Source organism: Colias philodice, chromosome 5 (genome assembly GCF_061535455.1).
Source record: "Colias philodice isolate Cphi_HAF_F1 chromosome 5, ilColPhil1 Martin Lab GWU primary, whole genome shotgun sequence".
Taxonomy (NCBI): Eukaryota; Metazoa; Arthropoda; class Insecta; order Lepidoptera; family Pieridae; genus Colias; species Colias philodice.
In genome coordinates, this window is record NC_143090.1 from 376,536 (window position 1) to 394,898 (window position 18,363).

At 33.9% G+C, this 18,363-nt stretch overlaps 1 protein-coding gene across 1 annotated transcript; it reads left to right on the top strand.

Moving 5' to 3' along the window:
• Positions 1 to 335: 335 nt before the first annotated feature.
• On the top strand, positions 336 to 16,635 carry ChAT (Choline acetyltransferase). Its single transcript, XM_089695362.1, has 11 exons — positions 336 to 407; positions 544 to 735; positions 10,277 to 10,449; positions 10,727 to 10,913; positions 11,755 to 11,932; positions 13,569 to 13,747; positions 14,099 to 14,319; positions 14,742 to 14,864; positions 15,171 to 15,354; positions 15,660 to 15,860; positions 16,393 to 16,635. The coding sequence occupies exons 1-11, from the start codon at positions 378 to 380 to the stop codon at positions 16,606 to 16,608; spliced, it is 1,884 nt and encodes a 627-aa protein (XP_089551488.1). The 5' UTR covers positions 336 to 377; the 3' UTR covers positions 16,609 to 16,635.
• Positions 16,636 to 18,363: the final 1,728 nt, after the last annotated feature.

The window sequence follows — 18,363 nt, forward strand, 5'->3', positions numbered from 1 at the left end:
GGTGCTTTTAAACATATTGGTTTCTTGTATAGTAACACCTTTGGATAATTTTGATATGAGTCAAGGTGTTTCGAAAATTGTTATTGTAGATTTTGTTAGACCTTAGAGCGGGCTTATTGATAAATGAGAGGAGGCTTTACTTGTAATTTAAAAAAACATTGAAACTAACACAGTTTTATCTAAGAAAGATACATTTTACTTTTATTATAGTACAGTCCTTATTTAGAAATGGTTTATTTTTGGGTTTTCGTTATTTTCTGTAAAATGTTAGTCTGAATTATAAAGCAAAAGTTATTTTTTAATTTATAAGAATTGCTATTGTTTCAGGATGGGGAGAATCACTGCTCTCCTTTCCGAAGAAATGGCTCAGTACGCAGATGTCTGGGGCGGAGGACGACGAGTTCCAAGTATGTCTATAATAACGTTTATTAATTAAAATTATATACTGTAATAGGTTAAGTATAGGTAGTACCTATTTTTAATTTATCTTTTTATTTATTTTAAGACGTTTCTATACTTAAATCAATCTTCTTCACCCGCTAGTGCGTCCAAGTAGCCAAGCTTCCAGTACCAGAGCTGCAGGCCACCATCGACACATACCTGGACTTCGCGTCTGTGATCGTGAGTCCCCAACAGCTGGAGACCACGAGGGACCTGGCCAAGAAGTTTATGGAGGACGTGGGTCCGAAGCTGCAGAATATACTGCTGCAGCGGCAGAAGGACAAGATTAATTGGGTAAGTAGATGAGAGAATTATACTAGTAATAGTAGATAGAATAAACAGTTTTATCTGTGTGTTGATTTGTATTATGGTAGGAGTTTTGAGTTTTTTAAAAATTGACAAAATACATCATCCTAAGTAATACTTGTTAGAGGTGAAATTTTGTTGTTAATATACACTTTTGGTAAGTGAGTAGATGCATTTTAATAAGTTAATTATCTGACTCAACTACAAATAGATCAAATCATATCAAAAAAAGACGTGTGGCACTCGGGGACTGCCGTGGTAAAGCCATTGCATAGCATGCGTTCAAGCCACACCTCCGAGCCCGTCGGAGTGGGGAGCGTGAGGTTTTTTCGTTACGGAATTTCTCGATTCGGTCCCCGCGCTCAAGGCCCGCGATAGAAGCTATGCAATACCTTAAAAATAATGACTTATAAAGTTATAACACTCAGTGGAAAAGCACTGAAAATATAATAGCAACTCCAATAATTTATGATATCTTTTCGATACCATCGTTAAATTATAAATCGTCTAATATTACATCACGCCAAACGATAAAAACGCTTTCAACGTAAATTTGCATTCAGAGCACTCCTCCGTTCCTTATCAAGCGTATAACGAAGTTTCCCTCCAATAACTCAAAACAATTACATTACACGCTGTGTTTTCAAATAACAAAAATGCCAAACAAACGGAACTTTGCTTAAAATGTACGCAACAAGAATAATTGCTATATGCTTGATATATCTCGTTTCGTATATTTACGCTAGCAGAGAAAATAGTGACAGTGATCGGGTTCATTTATTGAAAATTTTACAAACTATAGACGCAGCAAAAAATGATGAACATTTGTATAATGTGACAATAAATTTATTAAAAACCCTGTGTTTGTGCATGCAAACATTAGCAAAGAAAACGTACACCGAAGACAGCTCGAATTTATTGAATTTGGAAACAACTGAACGTAACAACGATTTCTATGAAAAAATATTCAATAGTACGTGTGTTCAACTGCAGAATCAACTGTATAAAGGAATCAACATAACAGATGTTCAAGAGTCAATTAATAAAACAGTTAATGAAATGGAGGTTGAAAACGCTTCAGGAAAGTATTTTGATGGTGATATAGAAAAAATATTATACGAAACATTAATAGAAAGCAAACATTTACACGAGTACTCTATTCATAAATACAGCTTGTTAAGAAGGAAGATATTCTTAGAGGACAAACCACAACACAATGTCATTGTAATATTTACACTTAAAGCCGAAAATAAACCGCAAAATATGGTGATAGATGATAAAGAACTCAAAAATATTATTCACAACAATAATTCTATATCAATTGATGTAATTGATACAAAATATGAGAAACCATTCCAAGAACGTGATGGTAAAGAAATATCTAAATCGATAAATGAATGCAATCTTTATTCTATTTATAATTTCTTAGCATCCCATAACATAAGAAACAAAACACACGTTTTTAAATTGATACGAAAATTGAATACGATTAAAATTTATATGGATGTTAATACCGATCAGATCCATAATGATGTAACGACTATTTGCTGTAAAAATGATTTACTATTGCCATCATGTGAAAACCGAGTACTAAAAGCTGTTGATAAAATAAAATTTAAAGATAAAGTTGAAACCTATAAGGATACAGTATTGAAAATAAAGTCCTTAATACAAATGTTTAAGAAGAAAAGTAAAAATACGGAATACTTAGATAATGATATGAAGAATTGTGGTGAAATCGATGTTGACCTGTTAATAAATACTACGGAAAATAAAAATGTTTTAAATACAACGGCGGACATCGAAACATACATACCCGTAACAACACCCATTACTGTCGTCGATTTTAGTACTGAAAAATATGTAAAAAATATTACTACGAACGATACAGATAGTGGTGTTAAATTAAATAATAGTGAAGATGATCAATCGAGTATATTGAAGAATTCATCACATATACAGTTTGATTTAACCGAGAGCAAGTCATTTAATACAACAACTACTAACATAGACATTACAAATGAGATTAATCCATATTATAAAAAGACACATTTACAAAGTGAATCTAATCGTCATCATATAACAGCACCACCAAATTACAAAACAACATCAATCATTCAGACTACGACCAACAGTCATGATACTTCCGCTAAAGATGAAAATACTTTTAGCAAAATATATGCAGAAACCCATGGAATTAATAAAAATAACAGAATAACGTCTAAATTTATCACTGTATCAGGTACTGAAACAGTTACACAAATATTAAAACTGCCTCATGAAAGATCGTCGCGAGATTATGACAAAATTGGTAAAAATGATCCTATAAGTATACTAGATTCGACAACAAAAAATATTCCGATTACATTAAATCATAATTCGTTGCAAAATAAAACGAAATTACCTGAGTTCTATTCAGACAAGAGAGTTATACATGGAGAAAACAAAATTACAGAAAAATCCAATGTTACTATAACAAATACGACTGAAAATAATGCATACTATCAAACCAAGACTGATAACGATTTGTCTGTTACATACGTTGGTGATATTTCACTGCATAATAATACCAAAAGTAATGATACTATGAATATAAATGAACATTCAGTGCTATTTCTAAAAAATGTTACCAAAGCGTCCTTTACTTATAATAAGAATACACCGTTCATGGAAAATAATGTTATCGTGCCTTCTTCGACGGATATTATAGATTCACTATCATCCTTTTACGGCGAAGAAATAACAAATCCTATTCATGTAAAGAAGATCAAAGAAATAAATCCAACTGAGTCATATTTACAAAATGAATCTGAACATCCAAAAAACCAAAGTTCCATGAAAAGTCATAATATGTCGAACGTGTTAGAAAATACAATATATTATGAAACCACAGCGGGAAATAGTTTATCTGAATTGTTACTATATACCCCTAAGTATAATATTATTACACCCAATAAAATGTATAATATCACACATCCAACGACCAAATCCCAAAACTCAAATCTATTATCAAGTGCTATTTATCCAATTACTAAAATAAAAAATTTGGACAAAAGAAAAGGGATTATTATAAAATCAAATGAAACTTCTAGTGTGTCGTTAAACAACGTGACCATTAACGTAACAACTGATAAGCAAGATGTGACCAAGTTTTTCAAAGCTGAGAAAGATTTTGACACTACTTTTAAACAAAATTTCAAACAAGCGGTAGACCCATTTGACAATAAAAGAATAATGAATCCTACTCATGTTATTCCGAATTTAATAAATGATGAAATCAGCTCATTTCTGGATACTACACCAATCAATATTGAAAAGGATGATGTATTAAGTACCAATCAGGACTTAAAGTTTTATGGTAGCAACATCACAGAACGTATTCTATTAACTAAAAACGATATAACTGATGTTCCAGTTGAAAAAATTAGGACTAATACGAGCAATACAAAAAATAATCAAACGAAATTGAAAGATATTGTGGATGAATATCTGCAAATATGGACACCCGTACACAATCGAATAACAACAGAAGAAAGTTTGTCTGGCCCACCATTACAATTTAATGAAATTACAGAATCAACGCATATGACTGAAAATACAGAAAATTTAAACTCAAATAGTAAGACTATTAATAATACATCGAACATAATAGAAAATTATATAAATAATCCATCCCCTAAAAATACCAATCCACCTACCTTACCATTACAATTTACTTCAGAGTATCCTATTTCAACCAAATCCTCAAATTATCATTCACCTGAATCACAAGGATTGAAGTATTCAAGCGCTATTTCATCTGTTAACTTTATAACTAAAATTAGTAAATTGAACGAAACAATACCATTAGATTTACACATTGATAACACAGACAAAAACAATGAGGACGTTGATGATACTTTAAATTTTGAGGCAACATATACGACGTCATTTAACTCTAATAAGGTAACGCAAACAGCACATATTGCCATAAATGGAGAAAATCAAAATAAGTTTTATTTAAATGATATAGCAAGGAATATAACCACAGATGCATTTCAATTAAATTTATCTAACTCATCTCAACATCCAGACTCCATTTTGAAAGGGAACGCATTAGTTGGTGCAACGATAAAAATAAATGAAAATAATGAAGAAACGATAACAACTGAAACTTTACCGCTTAATTTGAATAATATTACAGAAAAAAGTGATGAGCAAACAAAAGCTATCCGAATTGATAAACATTTAACATCAATGTTAATCTCGAAAATATCACAGTACAACGATTCAACGAAACCTACAATAATTGTTAATAGAGATTTTGAAAATAATGAAACGGTTCATAATTTCACAACGAAAAGAAATAAAATATTAAATGAAAATAATTCACAACAAACAATTATAACAACAAATAGAGTTGAAACATCGTCATATAACTCTCCTGAATCATTTGATTGGAAAATATCTCCCAACATTATCAGTCCAATTATGAAAATTAATGAATTCAATAAAATAATGAAAGATACTAAAACAAGTGTAATTAAAAATATAAATGTTAAGAAATTGAAAAATGAGGACTGTAATACTAAAATACAAGATACATTTAATGAAAATACAACCAATTCTATGCCTGGTATTATGGATGAAGAAAGTTATCAAACTGAATCGCATTACAAGAAGAATAAATTAGATGTTAATAATTCAGATTCATTAAAAAGCGGTGTTAACAAATCAGAGATATTAAAAAATATTTTCTGCAAAACTAGTACCGAAAAGAATAATTTACAAAATATAACTGCTGAGCGTATTGCTTTCCCAATTGATGAAAAATTAGATAAAACATCAATTAACACAAGCAATATTCAATACACAGAGCGCTTTTCTAGTCCAATTACGATGACAACCGATTCGAGTATAAGAATCGAAGATACGATGAGAGAAAATTTAGCTGTGTATCAAAATGTTACGAAAAAAGTATCTTATAATAAATACGATCAAGAAATAAATTTTGTGAAAAATAATACCCATGTAAACATTGCCTCGAAATATCCAAAATTAATGTATCCTGCAATAGAAAACAAATATGAACATAAAAGAATTAATAAAACAAGTTATCGAGGTGTTAATGATGCTTATACATTTTTAAACAAAAATGATACAATGGATTTAGAACGATTGGGAGAGAAGGAAACTAAAAACTCCACAAATATCATCGCTAAATTCGAAGTAAAAACAGAATTAAATACAAACTCTACCAACAAAAACTTATTGAATAAAAATTCTAACAGCCACCAAATGAATGAAAATTTAAAACACAATGCTAATAACATGAAAAAGTCATATTTTAAAAACATACCGAAGTATTCAAATAATACAACATCTACAGAAGAAACTCAAATATTGCTTCCACTTAATCTAATTAATAATTCTACTATTGGATCATTGGTAAGAATTAACAATATGTCCAATTCAATTATATCATCGAAAACAACATTATCTATGAAACAAACAACTATAATCTTGAATGAACCAAGCTTGATGAATCGTCAAATAAGTCAATCCTCAACAACTGCCAGCGTTGATAGACGAATATTAAGTCACCAAGTACCAAGAAATAAATATGTTTCTGAAATTAACGTCAGCCAAGATAAAAATAAGACTGAGTTTGAGACTGATACTCCATTTACTGGGGAATTATTGTCTAAATATAATGCCACATTGGATCAAACAAAGTCCAACAAAGGAAATAGTTTCATATTAAGCACCCTGAAGCATTCAGACAAAAACAGTAACTATCCTAAATTATACAGAGAAAACACTGCTGCCTTTAAATATCAATCAACGGAGCCAATTTTGAAAACATTGAATAAATTAAAAGATGGTCGAAGAGTTACTAATATACTTGAATCTAAGAATAGAATTGAAACTAAGGTGACGAAAGCAAGTACCACCACCAAGCAAGCAAAAACTTTTCATAATTACTCAATAACGGAGACTATTGTATTAAATCCAAATGCAACATCTCTACCACTTATTCAGAATGCTAAGAACTATACGACGAATAATAATTTAGATTTCATTTTAAACAAAAAGGTCAATAGAACATCAGGCATGCATGAAGTCCAAATCATTGATTTTATTAATAGTCAAGATAAAATATTGATTTCAAAAACGACAAAAGCATTCAATGCCAGTAGCACTTCTTCTGCTAGGAAAAGTCTTGATGACTTGACTGCAAATATTTCAACATTAGTAGAGACCACTCATGCTTTGAATGGTACTCCAAATAGAGATAAAGTATTTTCAAAAACAAATCAAACGAATGCCACCATTGTACGCACGCCTACCATTCCAGAAAACAGCACAAGAGAAAACATTCTCAAAATGGGAACATTTGTCACAAAACTTAACAATAAAAGTGAATTTAAAATCTTTACTGAGTCTATTTCGTCACTCAAATCACTTCCAAAGCATAAACATAATAATAAATCAAAACAAAGAAGTAAATTACCTATGACTACGTCACTCATGAATAAAATAATGATGAACGTGTCGACTGTAGATTTAGCCACTACTAAATCAATAACTAAGAATGACATTAAAAGAACCATCATCAAAGATTTCGATTTAAATAAGCCTGTAGAACATCCAACAACTTTTAAAGTAGAAATGCAACCAACAAATTTTACATCTGGTAAGAAAACTAAACTAGGCTTACAGATTTTTGAAAGATGCAAATCATTGTCACCTTACGAATTATCTCCTATAACCGACTATCTGCCTAAAACTACCCGCGAGAATAATTTTTCAGAAAAGACAACCCAACAAATATCACTAACCAGGCGAAAAAAATATCCACTTGAGACATATTCGCAAAATCGTCAGATCATTACATCACAATCGCCAACAATTAATACAAATCTCCCCAGGTCAAAAGTTCCAACAAAATCATTACATCCTGCTTCAACAACAGAATTTGCAATTACAAAGGCGATACAATTTACAAAGTCCAATATAATAATGGAAAAATCTAAATCGACCGCTGATAAAAACATAATAACAGTCCTAGAATCTTATGTATCTACTTCTACCTTAAAGCCGAATGTATTTTTTGACAAGGAAATGGCAATTGTTGCACGCGTAACACCTTCCACGCAATCATATACTTCAAAGGTACAATTCGAAACACGTAAAGTCACGCCAAACTATCAGGCAATGAAAAAACATGACTTGACCAAAAGCACGACCGAATATAATGGCATAATTGAACAGCATGAATTAAACAAGTCTCACTCCTTTAACCCTACAATGGATAAACCTAAAAATAAAAACAATAGCGATCAAGTAAAATTACCAACTAAAAGTATGACTATTGGCTTGAAAGAATTTACGAATCCAAGTAATGGAACTCTTCCTACGCGTAAATTCGATATCAAAACAAGCAAATTTATTAAATCTTTTCTTTTAAATAATATTCATGATACTACAACCCCCGTCCAAAACACAACCGGACTATTTGCAGATTTCAAGTTACATGAAAGGTTAGCAAATATTTTTCAAAGAACTAAAGCAACACCTACAAATACGACGAAAATATATAACGCCATTTTGTTAAACAAGTATCATATTAGTATTCCGATAATTATTGCCAGCTATCGAGATATGAAATTATGCAATTGGACAAACACTTTAAGAAATTTCGGCGTTATGGAAACAGGATCGAAAAGTTCAGATGCTACTCCAAATCTCCGGTCAGAATTAAATACAGACAGTATCGTGTCTAGTACCGAAAATGTGTTGAAAGACAAACATTATACCACAACTGAAGTAACCATACTACCGCATCATGCAAACGCTATATACACTAGTATGCAGAAGGGTATAGATAAAAATTGCAAAAACTTGACCACAGGGCAAGACATCACGAAAGCATATGACGAAAGTCGAAAGCTAAATAAATTAGCCACAAAAGAAATAACAAATTCAAATCTTGAAGCTGGACATTTACAAAAAACAACACAAAAATATAATTTATCAGAGCATACTAACATCATAAGGAACTTTTCATCGATGAAAAGTCACTCATATACATTAAAAATGAAATCTACTAGTTCATTAAATCATAAATCTAGCACTCTTACTGTGTCGACACAAAAGACACGAAGAACAGATCACATTACAACCAAAGCTCTAAAGAATCATTTTACCACTAGAAAACAAATAAAATATTCAGCAAAAAGAGTAAAGAAAATAAGGTACAATACATATGAACCAAGGAGTGATGAAGATTTCTACATAACTATGAAGTACACAAAATATAATCAATTACAATCGACTGGTAGAAGAAAGATCACACGAAAAAATAAGGCTTACCAATCAAAACATCCTAAAGCAAATACTACACCAAAACAAGTTTCATCAACCAAAGAATTCGTTTATCACAATGATAATAATAAAGATACCAAAAGGATAGTTAAAAATTTCAGGAAAAGCAATCCCTACGTAAAAAATCTTCTTGACCCTTTAGCGAAAACAAACTTATATCCGGTAAAAAGAGTAGTATCAAAGAATCAGAAGAAATTCATGAAAAGGATTAACATTCCTAAGAAAAAGGAACTCTGGGCAATTAACACTCAAGATTTTTTTTCACAAAGCCGTTATGATGATCAAGCAAAAGTGGATCGTAAAGCATTAAACATGTTCATACCTATAACGCCTAAACCAAAGGAATACGTTTTACGACCGACGTTTAAGAAAATTGATGACGCAACTAAACTGCCACATGAACATTTCAGACCGAAACCAATAATTATAGAAAACGATAATGACTACTACAAAAATAACTTTCCCTTGCATCATAGTAATAGTTTGTCATTGAGAGATAAAGTCAACTTTGTAAGAGATGCTGTGGCTACACAGAACACACCTAAAATAGATGACGTTATTGAAAGGCCCATATATTTACCGCCAAAAACTAAACCGAAGTTTTTAAGAGACCGGATTGATTCCATAAGAAACTATCTTTACAATTCAGATTACGTCAAAACTACAGAAATGTCAGAGAATATTGATAATCCAGAATTTATGGATCCTCTATACTACTTTAGAAGAAGTGGCTGGATGGACGGAATCTCGACGAGTACCAAAGCAAGAAGCACGCGTAGAAAAAGAAGAACAATATTCTTTTTAAGTCCTACAGTTCCTTATAATCGATATTTCTAGATTGTAGATAATTAATTTTAATTATGACAGTAATTATAAAGTACAATAAAATGTTAATCAGATTTTATTAGTTTTATTATCCAAACTACTAGTACATAGTTATACCATTTTGTTTTTTATATTTAACCAAGAATATATTACTTACTTATACATATATTATTTTACAGAATAATGTAGACTGTCCGAAGTAAACATTTAATTAATTATCCTAAATAAAAAACACTATCTAACGAACTGCAACCCGTTTTTATTTGTAATAGCCTAATGCTTTTTCAAGGGGTTTTTACCAAATAGACATGTCACTATAGAACTGCTATTTCCCCAGGTAACAGACTGGTGGCTGGAAGACATGTACCTGAAGATACGTCTGCCCTTGCCCATAAACTCGAGTCCCGGCATGGTGTTCCCGCGGCGGCAGTTCGCCAAGATTGATGAGGTCGCTGACCTCGCCGCTCTGTACATTGATGATTTGTTGGATTATAAGGAAATGCTTGACAGGTGATTGAACTTCAATAATTTGTGTTACCTAAATTAAAGTCAAGAAACTTTGCAATAGTGTTTCAAATGTAGAATAATTGACTAATTTTTTATTTTTTTGACTTAGAAATAATTTTTAGATGATTATTAAACAGTACCAGAGACACACAAAAATTAAACACAGATTTCAACAGTATTTTAAACTGTCTGCCATGAAATATTGAATATTTCATCAAAAATAGTATTAAGATCAATTTTTTACCATTTTGATTACATACTTGCTTATAACTAATCACAGGGACGAGCTGCCCCAAGAGAGAGCGACCAGCCGCGAGAAGGGGCAGCCGCTCTGCATGGAGCAGTTCTACCGCCTGCTCGGCGTTAGCCGGGAGCCCGGGCTCGGCAAGGATCGGCTATCACTGCCCGTGCCACCAGCAGACCCGGATAACTGCGAGGAGCTGGTCATTGTCGCTTGCAAGAACTATGTAAGGAACTTCTTTAAATTCTATATGTAATTTAAAATGTTTTGTAGACGATGTTCTTATGTAGAGTAAGATAACTCAGTACCAGATTTTATCGAATGCTTTGTGACATAGTAACAAACCTTCGGGTTTATTTTTATGGCTTTTGATCTCTAAATTCAGTTTAAGTAAAATATTTAGGTAAATATTTACTTTTTTCTACTAAATATTTTAGCATAACAAATTATTTGAACTAACTTGCAAAAGTTTGTTAAACACTAAATCGGTTTGAAGATTGTTTGAAATTTGCAATATTCAAATTTCAAACGATACCCATCTAATATGTGCCGCACACGACACCAAGTGCGCATAGCTAGTACGTAGTAGGTAATACAATATTTACTTAATGAAATGTTCAAACTCACGTTAATATCCCTTTAACCACATAATGCTCGTTAAGATTCCCGCTGACTAAATTCGGGAAACTTACCCGATAGTTACTACAAAGTTAGAAAGCCATGCGATCCAACAGACCTTCGTAATTTAATATTGGCTGTAGCCGGGTTTGTCTTGTAGGATTTAATCTTTATTGCTATGTAGTTTATTATGTGTGTATAGTAAAGTTCTTGGGATGATTTTAAAATAAGCAGTATATTGTTTTTATTTGTGTAGGTACTTGTCCTTTTAATTTTTTAGTATAAAGACGTCTTACGAAATATGTACATAGGTATTTTAACGATTTAAATGGCAATATCCAGGCGAAATATAGTTAATTGAAACTAAAGCTACATCAAATTTTCTTTACTTCTTACAACTACTCCTAATCCTACCACATCTAGTACTTCAACTCTTATTCACCCCTCAGTTCTACGCAATCCCGGTAAAAGCATCCGACCGGGGTCGTCTAACAGCCGGCGAGATCCAGGGCCAGCTTCTCCACGCAATGGTGGACGCGGCTGATGCACCGCCCGCGCCGCGCGTGGGTTTGCTCACTGCCATGAACAGGGATGATTGGGCGAAGGCTAGAGAACTGCTGGCAAGGGGTATGTATGGTGTATACTTACTGTATGGATTTACCTATAAAAAGCAATAGAAACATGTGATATAAAGTGCATTACAAACCGTAGTTTTGAACGTAGTGAAAGGAAATTAAGTGTTGGTCCGCAATAAAAAGTAAATTGTTACTTGTCTATGTTACTTTCTAGCCTCTTAATTATCTCCAGACATAACGTCATAATATCATAAAATCGCTCCGTGTTGAAATGAAAGAAAGACAAACAAATATACACAAATTCGCATTAATAAGTAAGGCACTAAGAATTACAAAATAGAGAGAGAACCTTACGTATACTTTAAATACTGTACTCGCATAAGAGTATACATATTTTTTATTTAATCTATGAATTAGATCTCTAAATCTTGAAAGAATTTTATCGTATAAGTGAAAATAGAAATGGTTCATTCCAACTCCTCTCTGATACTTGGTAACGTGTACACACGCGTGAAGTCACGTGTGTGCGAACATAGTTCACAACATTCCGAAAAATATAAACCTATTACATAATTATACTAGTCTACAAAGTTCACAGTCTCTCAGAGGAAATAAACTCACTATACTTGTGATCAATAACAGTACCTACAGACATACAGACCATATTTGTGTCCCGCGAGAGATCGAAGGACGAAGATGTATTGCTGTCGTTATTGTAACTGATGGAATTTCGTATTTATTCTTCATCTTAGTTTGGGCAATTTCACATGTCTATTTATTTAAGTTTTTTTATGAATTATCTATTTAAACTCTTTACATAACTATCTTAGTCAACGGTATTGCAAGAAAATGAATCCTATTTTTTTATGTTTGTACTGTTTGCTCTACATTTGTATCGTATTAAGTCGATACTTCCTTAAAAAACGATCGCGAAAGCCGAAACGAATCCGTGTCTTCAATTTACGCCAACTACTGTACCAAAACAGCGGTCCTTTTTCCTGAGACGAAATTGAAAATTCTCTCAAACTAAAAAACTTGGACTAAGTACCTATTTCCGTTGATTCATTGAATGGAATTCCTTTCCGTATTGTAACGAAACGAGTCAATCGTTTAAAATTTAAGTAGAAAGCATTCATAATGCGAAAATATATCTATTTTTTGCAATATACTCTTACAATAGGCCATCAAAGTTAATGGTGGTAATTTACGTTCTTATGAGAAACTTTAGTAAAATCGACTGCTAAGCGAAGTAAGGTGATTAGGCGAAGAATGACTTGGTAGTTAGATTGAACTATTTAGGTACAATGAGATGACTATTTCTAGCTTTTAGATTATCTATCGTGACTTGCTTGGTTTTTTGTTTCAAAAAACGTGCTCTATTTTTCTTGAAACATTACATTTAATGATATTTTTGTGGTTATGCCGTGAAAGCTTTTTTTCAGCGCTCACGTTGACGTTATGAAGACAGACTTTCTAAAGAATAACAGTAGATATAAAACAAATATTATTAAATTCAAACAACATATTATGTTAGCATCTGACCAATGTCATGAAAAATAAAAAAAAGAGCGTGTGTGCCGAGAACACGTGTCAGAAGTGAAATTTCTGTATCTCCATGACTTGACGGTATTACCATGACGCGATCTTGAAATTTGTGTGCAATTAACTAACCCATTATATCCATCTAGACGAGACAAACCGCTTGAACTTGGACCTGCTAACGCGCGCGCTCTGCGTGGTGTGCATCGACGAGTCTGGTGGGGATCGCGCTGACTGTGACGCTGATACCAATGCCCTGCTGAGAACCATGCACGGCGCTGGGACTAAGTACCATTCTGCTAACAGATGGTTCGATAAGACTGTGCAGGTACTTTTATTTATTGTATTGTTACATACAGTAAAGAGTGGATAGTAGAATGGGCATTGTAGATGTTAGATATTATTGGAAACCGAAATTAGGTGCTCATTCAGACTATGTATGATTTGTGCCAAATTACACATGAATTAGTTCTTTTTGCTTTCAAACAATTTTTTTTGGCTGATGGTTTTCAACCCCACGTCATAAAACTATTTTAGATGAAAATTACAGCCTAACACCATAGTTTCTCCATAAATTACAGAACATTGAAGACTTCCGGGCTTCCTAAATATTTTGTCCCGTTAATGACCACTTGTTTGAAGAAGATACTTTATTTCAATCTAATCTAAATATCTCCAGCTGATAATCTCGTCGGACGGCACGGTGGGCATGTGCTACGAGCACAGCCCGGCGGAGGGCGTGGCGGTGGTGCGGCTGGCGGAGCGCGCGCTGGCCCGCGCGGCGGTGTCCCCGCGCCCCGCGCCGCCGCCCGCGCTGCTGCCCGCGCCCGCACGGCTCGCCTGGAGCCTCACGCCGGAGATCAATCAGTGCATTGATAAAGCTGCCAGGGATTTGGATAGGTGAGCAAGTGCAAGAAGTTGATTGGAGGGTTAGAGCAGTTTTTTTTACCTGATTGATAAGGTTGTAGATCTGTGGATAAGAAAGTAGTGTCGTTTTTTATATAAGTAGTTTGTGTTAACTGACGTATTTTCATGGTGCGGTAAGAATTTCGTTTAAAAAATTATATAGAGTGGCTTTTGGTTCGATTGTGTGAAAATTTAGGCCCAATCAGAGAGCATAGAGCAAAAAAAAAGTTATGACAGTAAAAAACTGTATTGCGTTTATCTCACAACTTGTTCATTAATTTACTTTATGATAATAACAAACTAAAATAAAAAATAAAACCTAAATTATACGAACATAATATCTAAGCTGCATGCATAAACGATGATGATGATGTTGATGATGATGATGATGATTATAAAAATATTATTTCTTGCAGGGCAATATCAGACTTGGATCTAAAGGTGTACACATACCGCGGGTACGGGCGGGAGTACATGAAGTCGTGCCGCACCAGCCCCGACGCTTACATTCAGTTGGCCATGCAGTATGCTTATTACAAGTGAGATTGTATTCCTTTGTTTTTCCTTTAAGAGACAGAGAGAAGCTACCAATTGAACTGTCTTGTCGTAATCTAAAAAGTAAAAACCTATTTTCCTCATTATTTCGTTAATATGTATAAAAATGTTAATTGAATATAGAGTAGCCTTGCCATTACAATAAAAAGAACCTACAAAAAGTCAGCATCGTTTTCTAAAGATCGAATTTCGTAAAGCTTTCCCGCAGTGCAATATTTTTATGTTAAAGCAATTTCAAATTTATATTGTAGAATATTTTAAACCTACTTTAATACGTGTACTATAATCAGGATGTACGGTCACCTCGTATCCACGTACGAGTCAGCCTCCCTCCGTCGTTTCCGCGACGGTCGCGTGGACAACATCCGCGCGGCGCACGGGCCGGCCCGCGCGTGGGCCGCGCACGTGTGCAGTGCGGACAGCCCCGCGGAGCTCGTGGGGGAGGGGAAGAAGGTGTCCTTCGACTTGCAGGAGGTGAGGGATAGGTTAGGTTTTAATATGTGATGGAATTGGGTCACTTACGACTCTATATTTTGCGAAAGATAAGTCTAGAGGAGCTTCTGAAAGAACAGTCTTCTTAGATCGGCTATGTATACTGGTAGGGATGATCAAATGAATGTATTGTTAGACATTCAAGAAGTAAAAACTGTACAACCGCTTGTATGCTAATGTCTTGTCGCTAAGCAAACTGCCACAAGTTTTCATAAGCCATATCTAAATCCAATTGTTAAACTGTAGCTGTTTTATTTTGAAACTGACAACATTTTTCATACAACCAGGGACAAAAGAAGCTCGAACTCTTTGAAGAAGCAGCCCGCAAGCAGAGCACCATCATGGAAGACAACATCCTCGGTCGCGGCATCGACAACCATTTACTGGGGCTGCGTGAAGCTGCGAGAGAGACGCTCGGCTCCCTGCCGCCGCTTTTCACTGATACCACTTATCAGAAGATGATGGAGTTCAAACTAAGCACTAGTCAGGTAAGAGATATGGTCATAGTAGAAAGTAGAGCATACGGTAGTTTTAAAAGCTAGTGTTTAGAAATTGTTGATGCGCATTTATAAAGATAACTGTAGCAAATCAATGAATTTATTGTTCTATCTAATGATTAATATATAAATGATCTACGTAATAGTTAAACTTATATTGATTTATATTATCGCAAAATAGCCGTTATTACATATTTTAAGCCCTTCGTCACGTTTTTTAACGTTAAACAAAATTTGTTCTAAAATCCTAAACTTATTTGAATGTATCTAGGTATATATGTTACAGTCAAAACCCTGAACCAGTCAATATGCTTATTGACGGTTATTAAGCTTATTGACTAAGGGCGTCGGTTAATATCCTTATTGACTGATTTTATCTGATAAGGATATTGACTGGTTCAGGGTTTTGACTGTAGCATATATATACCTAATTACTGACTCTGGCGTCGATGGAACTTTAAATTCAATTCATGATTTACATTCCAAGGTATAGTTTTAAAAATGTACTAACAAATCAACCCAGGTGGCTACAACAACGGACGGCACGTTCATGGGCTACGGCGCGGTTGTCCCCGACGGGTACGGCTGCAGCTACAACCCCAAGAAGGACAACGTCATCTTCTGCATCGCCTCCTTTACGTCATCTCCCGTCACCAACACTGAAGCCTTCAGGCAGTCGCTAGAAGAGGCCCTAGATGCTATGAAAGTCATGTTTCAAAATCGGAAGACGGATAAGTAAGAACACGGCTAAACAATTTACGCTTTTTGTAGAAGATTGATGTTAAACTATATATTTATATGTACTTAACTATATCTATTGTATTTACAAAAGAAAAATGATAAATGCTTAGGGGAGATGGGCCCAAAGGGGGCACCTTAAGGGAAAATTAAAAAAAATGAAGTTTGAAAAGAAGTTAATCCATTTATTTTTTTGCCAAAAGTTCCATTAATAAATACTTTTGAATGCTAAGTGGTTAAATTTGTCAAAAGTTAAAGTATATAATAATTATTAACAGATTACTAAAAGGCTACGATTGCCCGCTTTGCCCGAAGGGGAGGCCTAAAGCGGGCTTTCGTTTAGGGCAAAACGGGCAGTAGTTGGGTAAAGCGGGCAGGCCTGGATTTAAACAGTAGATTTCAAAATATACAGCCACAAATAATATATACAATAATAAATAGAGTAAAAGACACAAAAATATTTTATAAGTTATGTATTTCGAACAGTCATACAATTATTTTTTAAATGAATATAATATGAAACAAAGAAACTTCTTAGGAGCTTTAAACTTTTAGGTACAATATTTCCAGATATATCTGAAATAATATTTAAAAAAATAACGCCCTGTTTACAGTCTATCATTATTTAGTCTCTAATAAGCGATACAATTATTTCGTATATATTTTTTTTATAAATCCTAAAATAATGTAATAGGTAGGTATACAAGTTCCAAAATTCTTGTTTAGACAGCCCGTAAAATAAAGAGTCCATGTGGAATACGTATTCCAAAAGCTCCATTTCTTGTTCCGTAGAAAAGACAGTAAGTAGTAAACCTACCAAGCTTTACATTACATGAACCCAATTTAAGATGTCTGCAATGTCGTTCTTGGATTCCCATATTTAGTTGTTACTTTTTTGACAGGTTTTCCTAACTCTTGCATTTCTCGTTTTGCTTGCTGCAAAGTTGAGCGTTGCCATGAGGCTTGTGAAGTTTTACGCTTATATTTACGCCGGTTATAAGCGGTCATCTGAAAGGAAAAAGCAAATTAACAAAAGAATGTAACATTTTAGCGGACCGGGCAAAGCGGGCGCGTGCCCGCTTTACCCTGCCCGCTTTGCCTTTTTCGACATTTGAAAGGTTCAGACGAAATTCTACCTCAAAATTTTTAGACACGTGGATTTTTATGGAACCAAAATATGGCCAGATAGCCACTTAATAACTAACATATTTTGGTTAAAGGATTGTAAACACCAAAATAAAAAGAACACATATTACATACCTTGCAATATTTTTCAAAAATCGTCGAAAAACATTTATTTGTTGCAGCTTGTAAATGCGTGCTCGCAAGCGAATCCAACGACTGCCGCGAGGTGGGAGGGGTGTGGGGATCGTGCTCACGAGTCGCGCGCGCGCCATTATTTAAAATTCCGATACTATACTGAGTGCCCTCTTTAGGCTCTGTGCCCACTTTAGGCCCCTTTCCCCTATATTTTGAGCTCGTCTCTTGACTTGAAACTATTTATAGATAAAACAAAATGAAATTAAATATTTGGGCATTTAAAATGAATTTCGCGCTCAAATCACAACGATCTTTCGAAATCGTGTAAAATCTTTGCTATGTAACATTTCTGAGAAAATTGGCAGTGACCTCTAAAGTCTAAATGTTAAATTTCTTAGTCAATTTGGTACTAAATGAATCTCTTATAGTACTTAACCTATTGTGGTCTATGGTCAAAATATATACTCATGTATTTAATATTGGTATACTAAAGTAC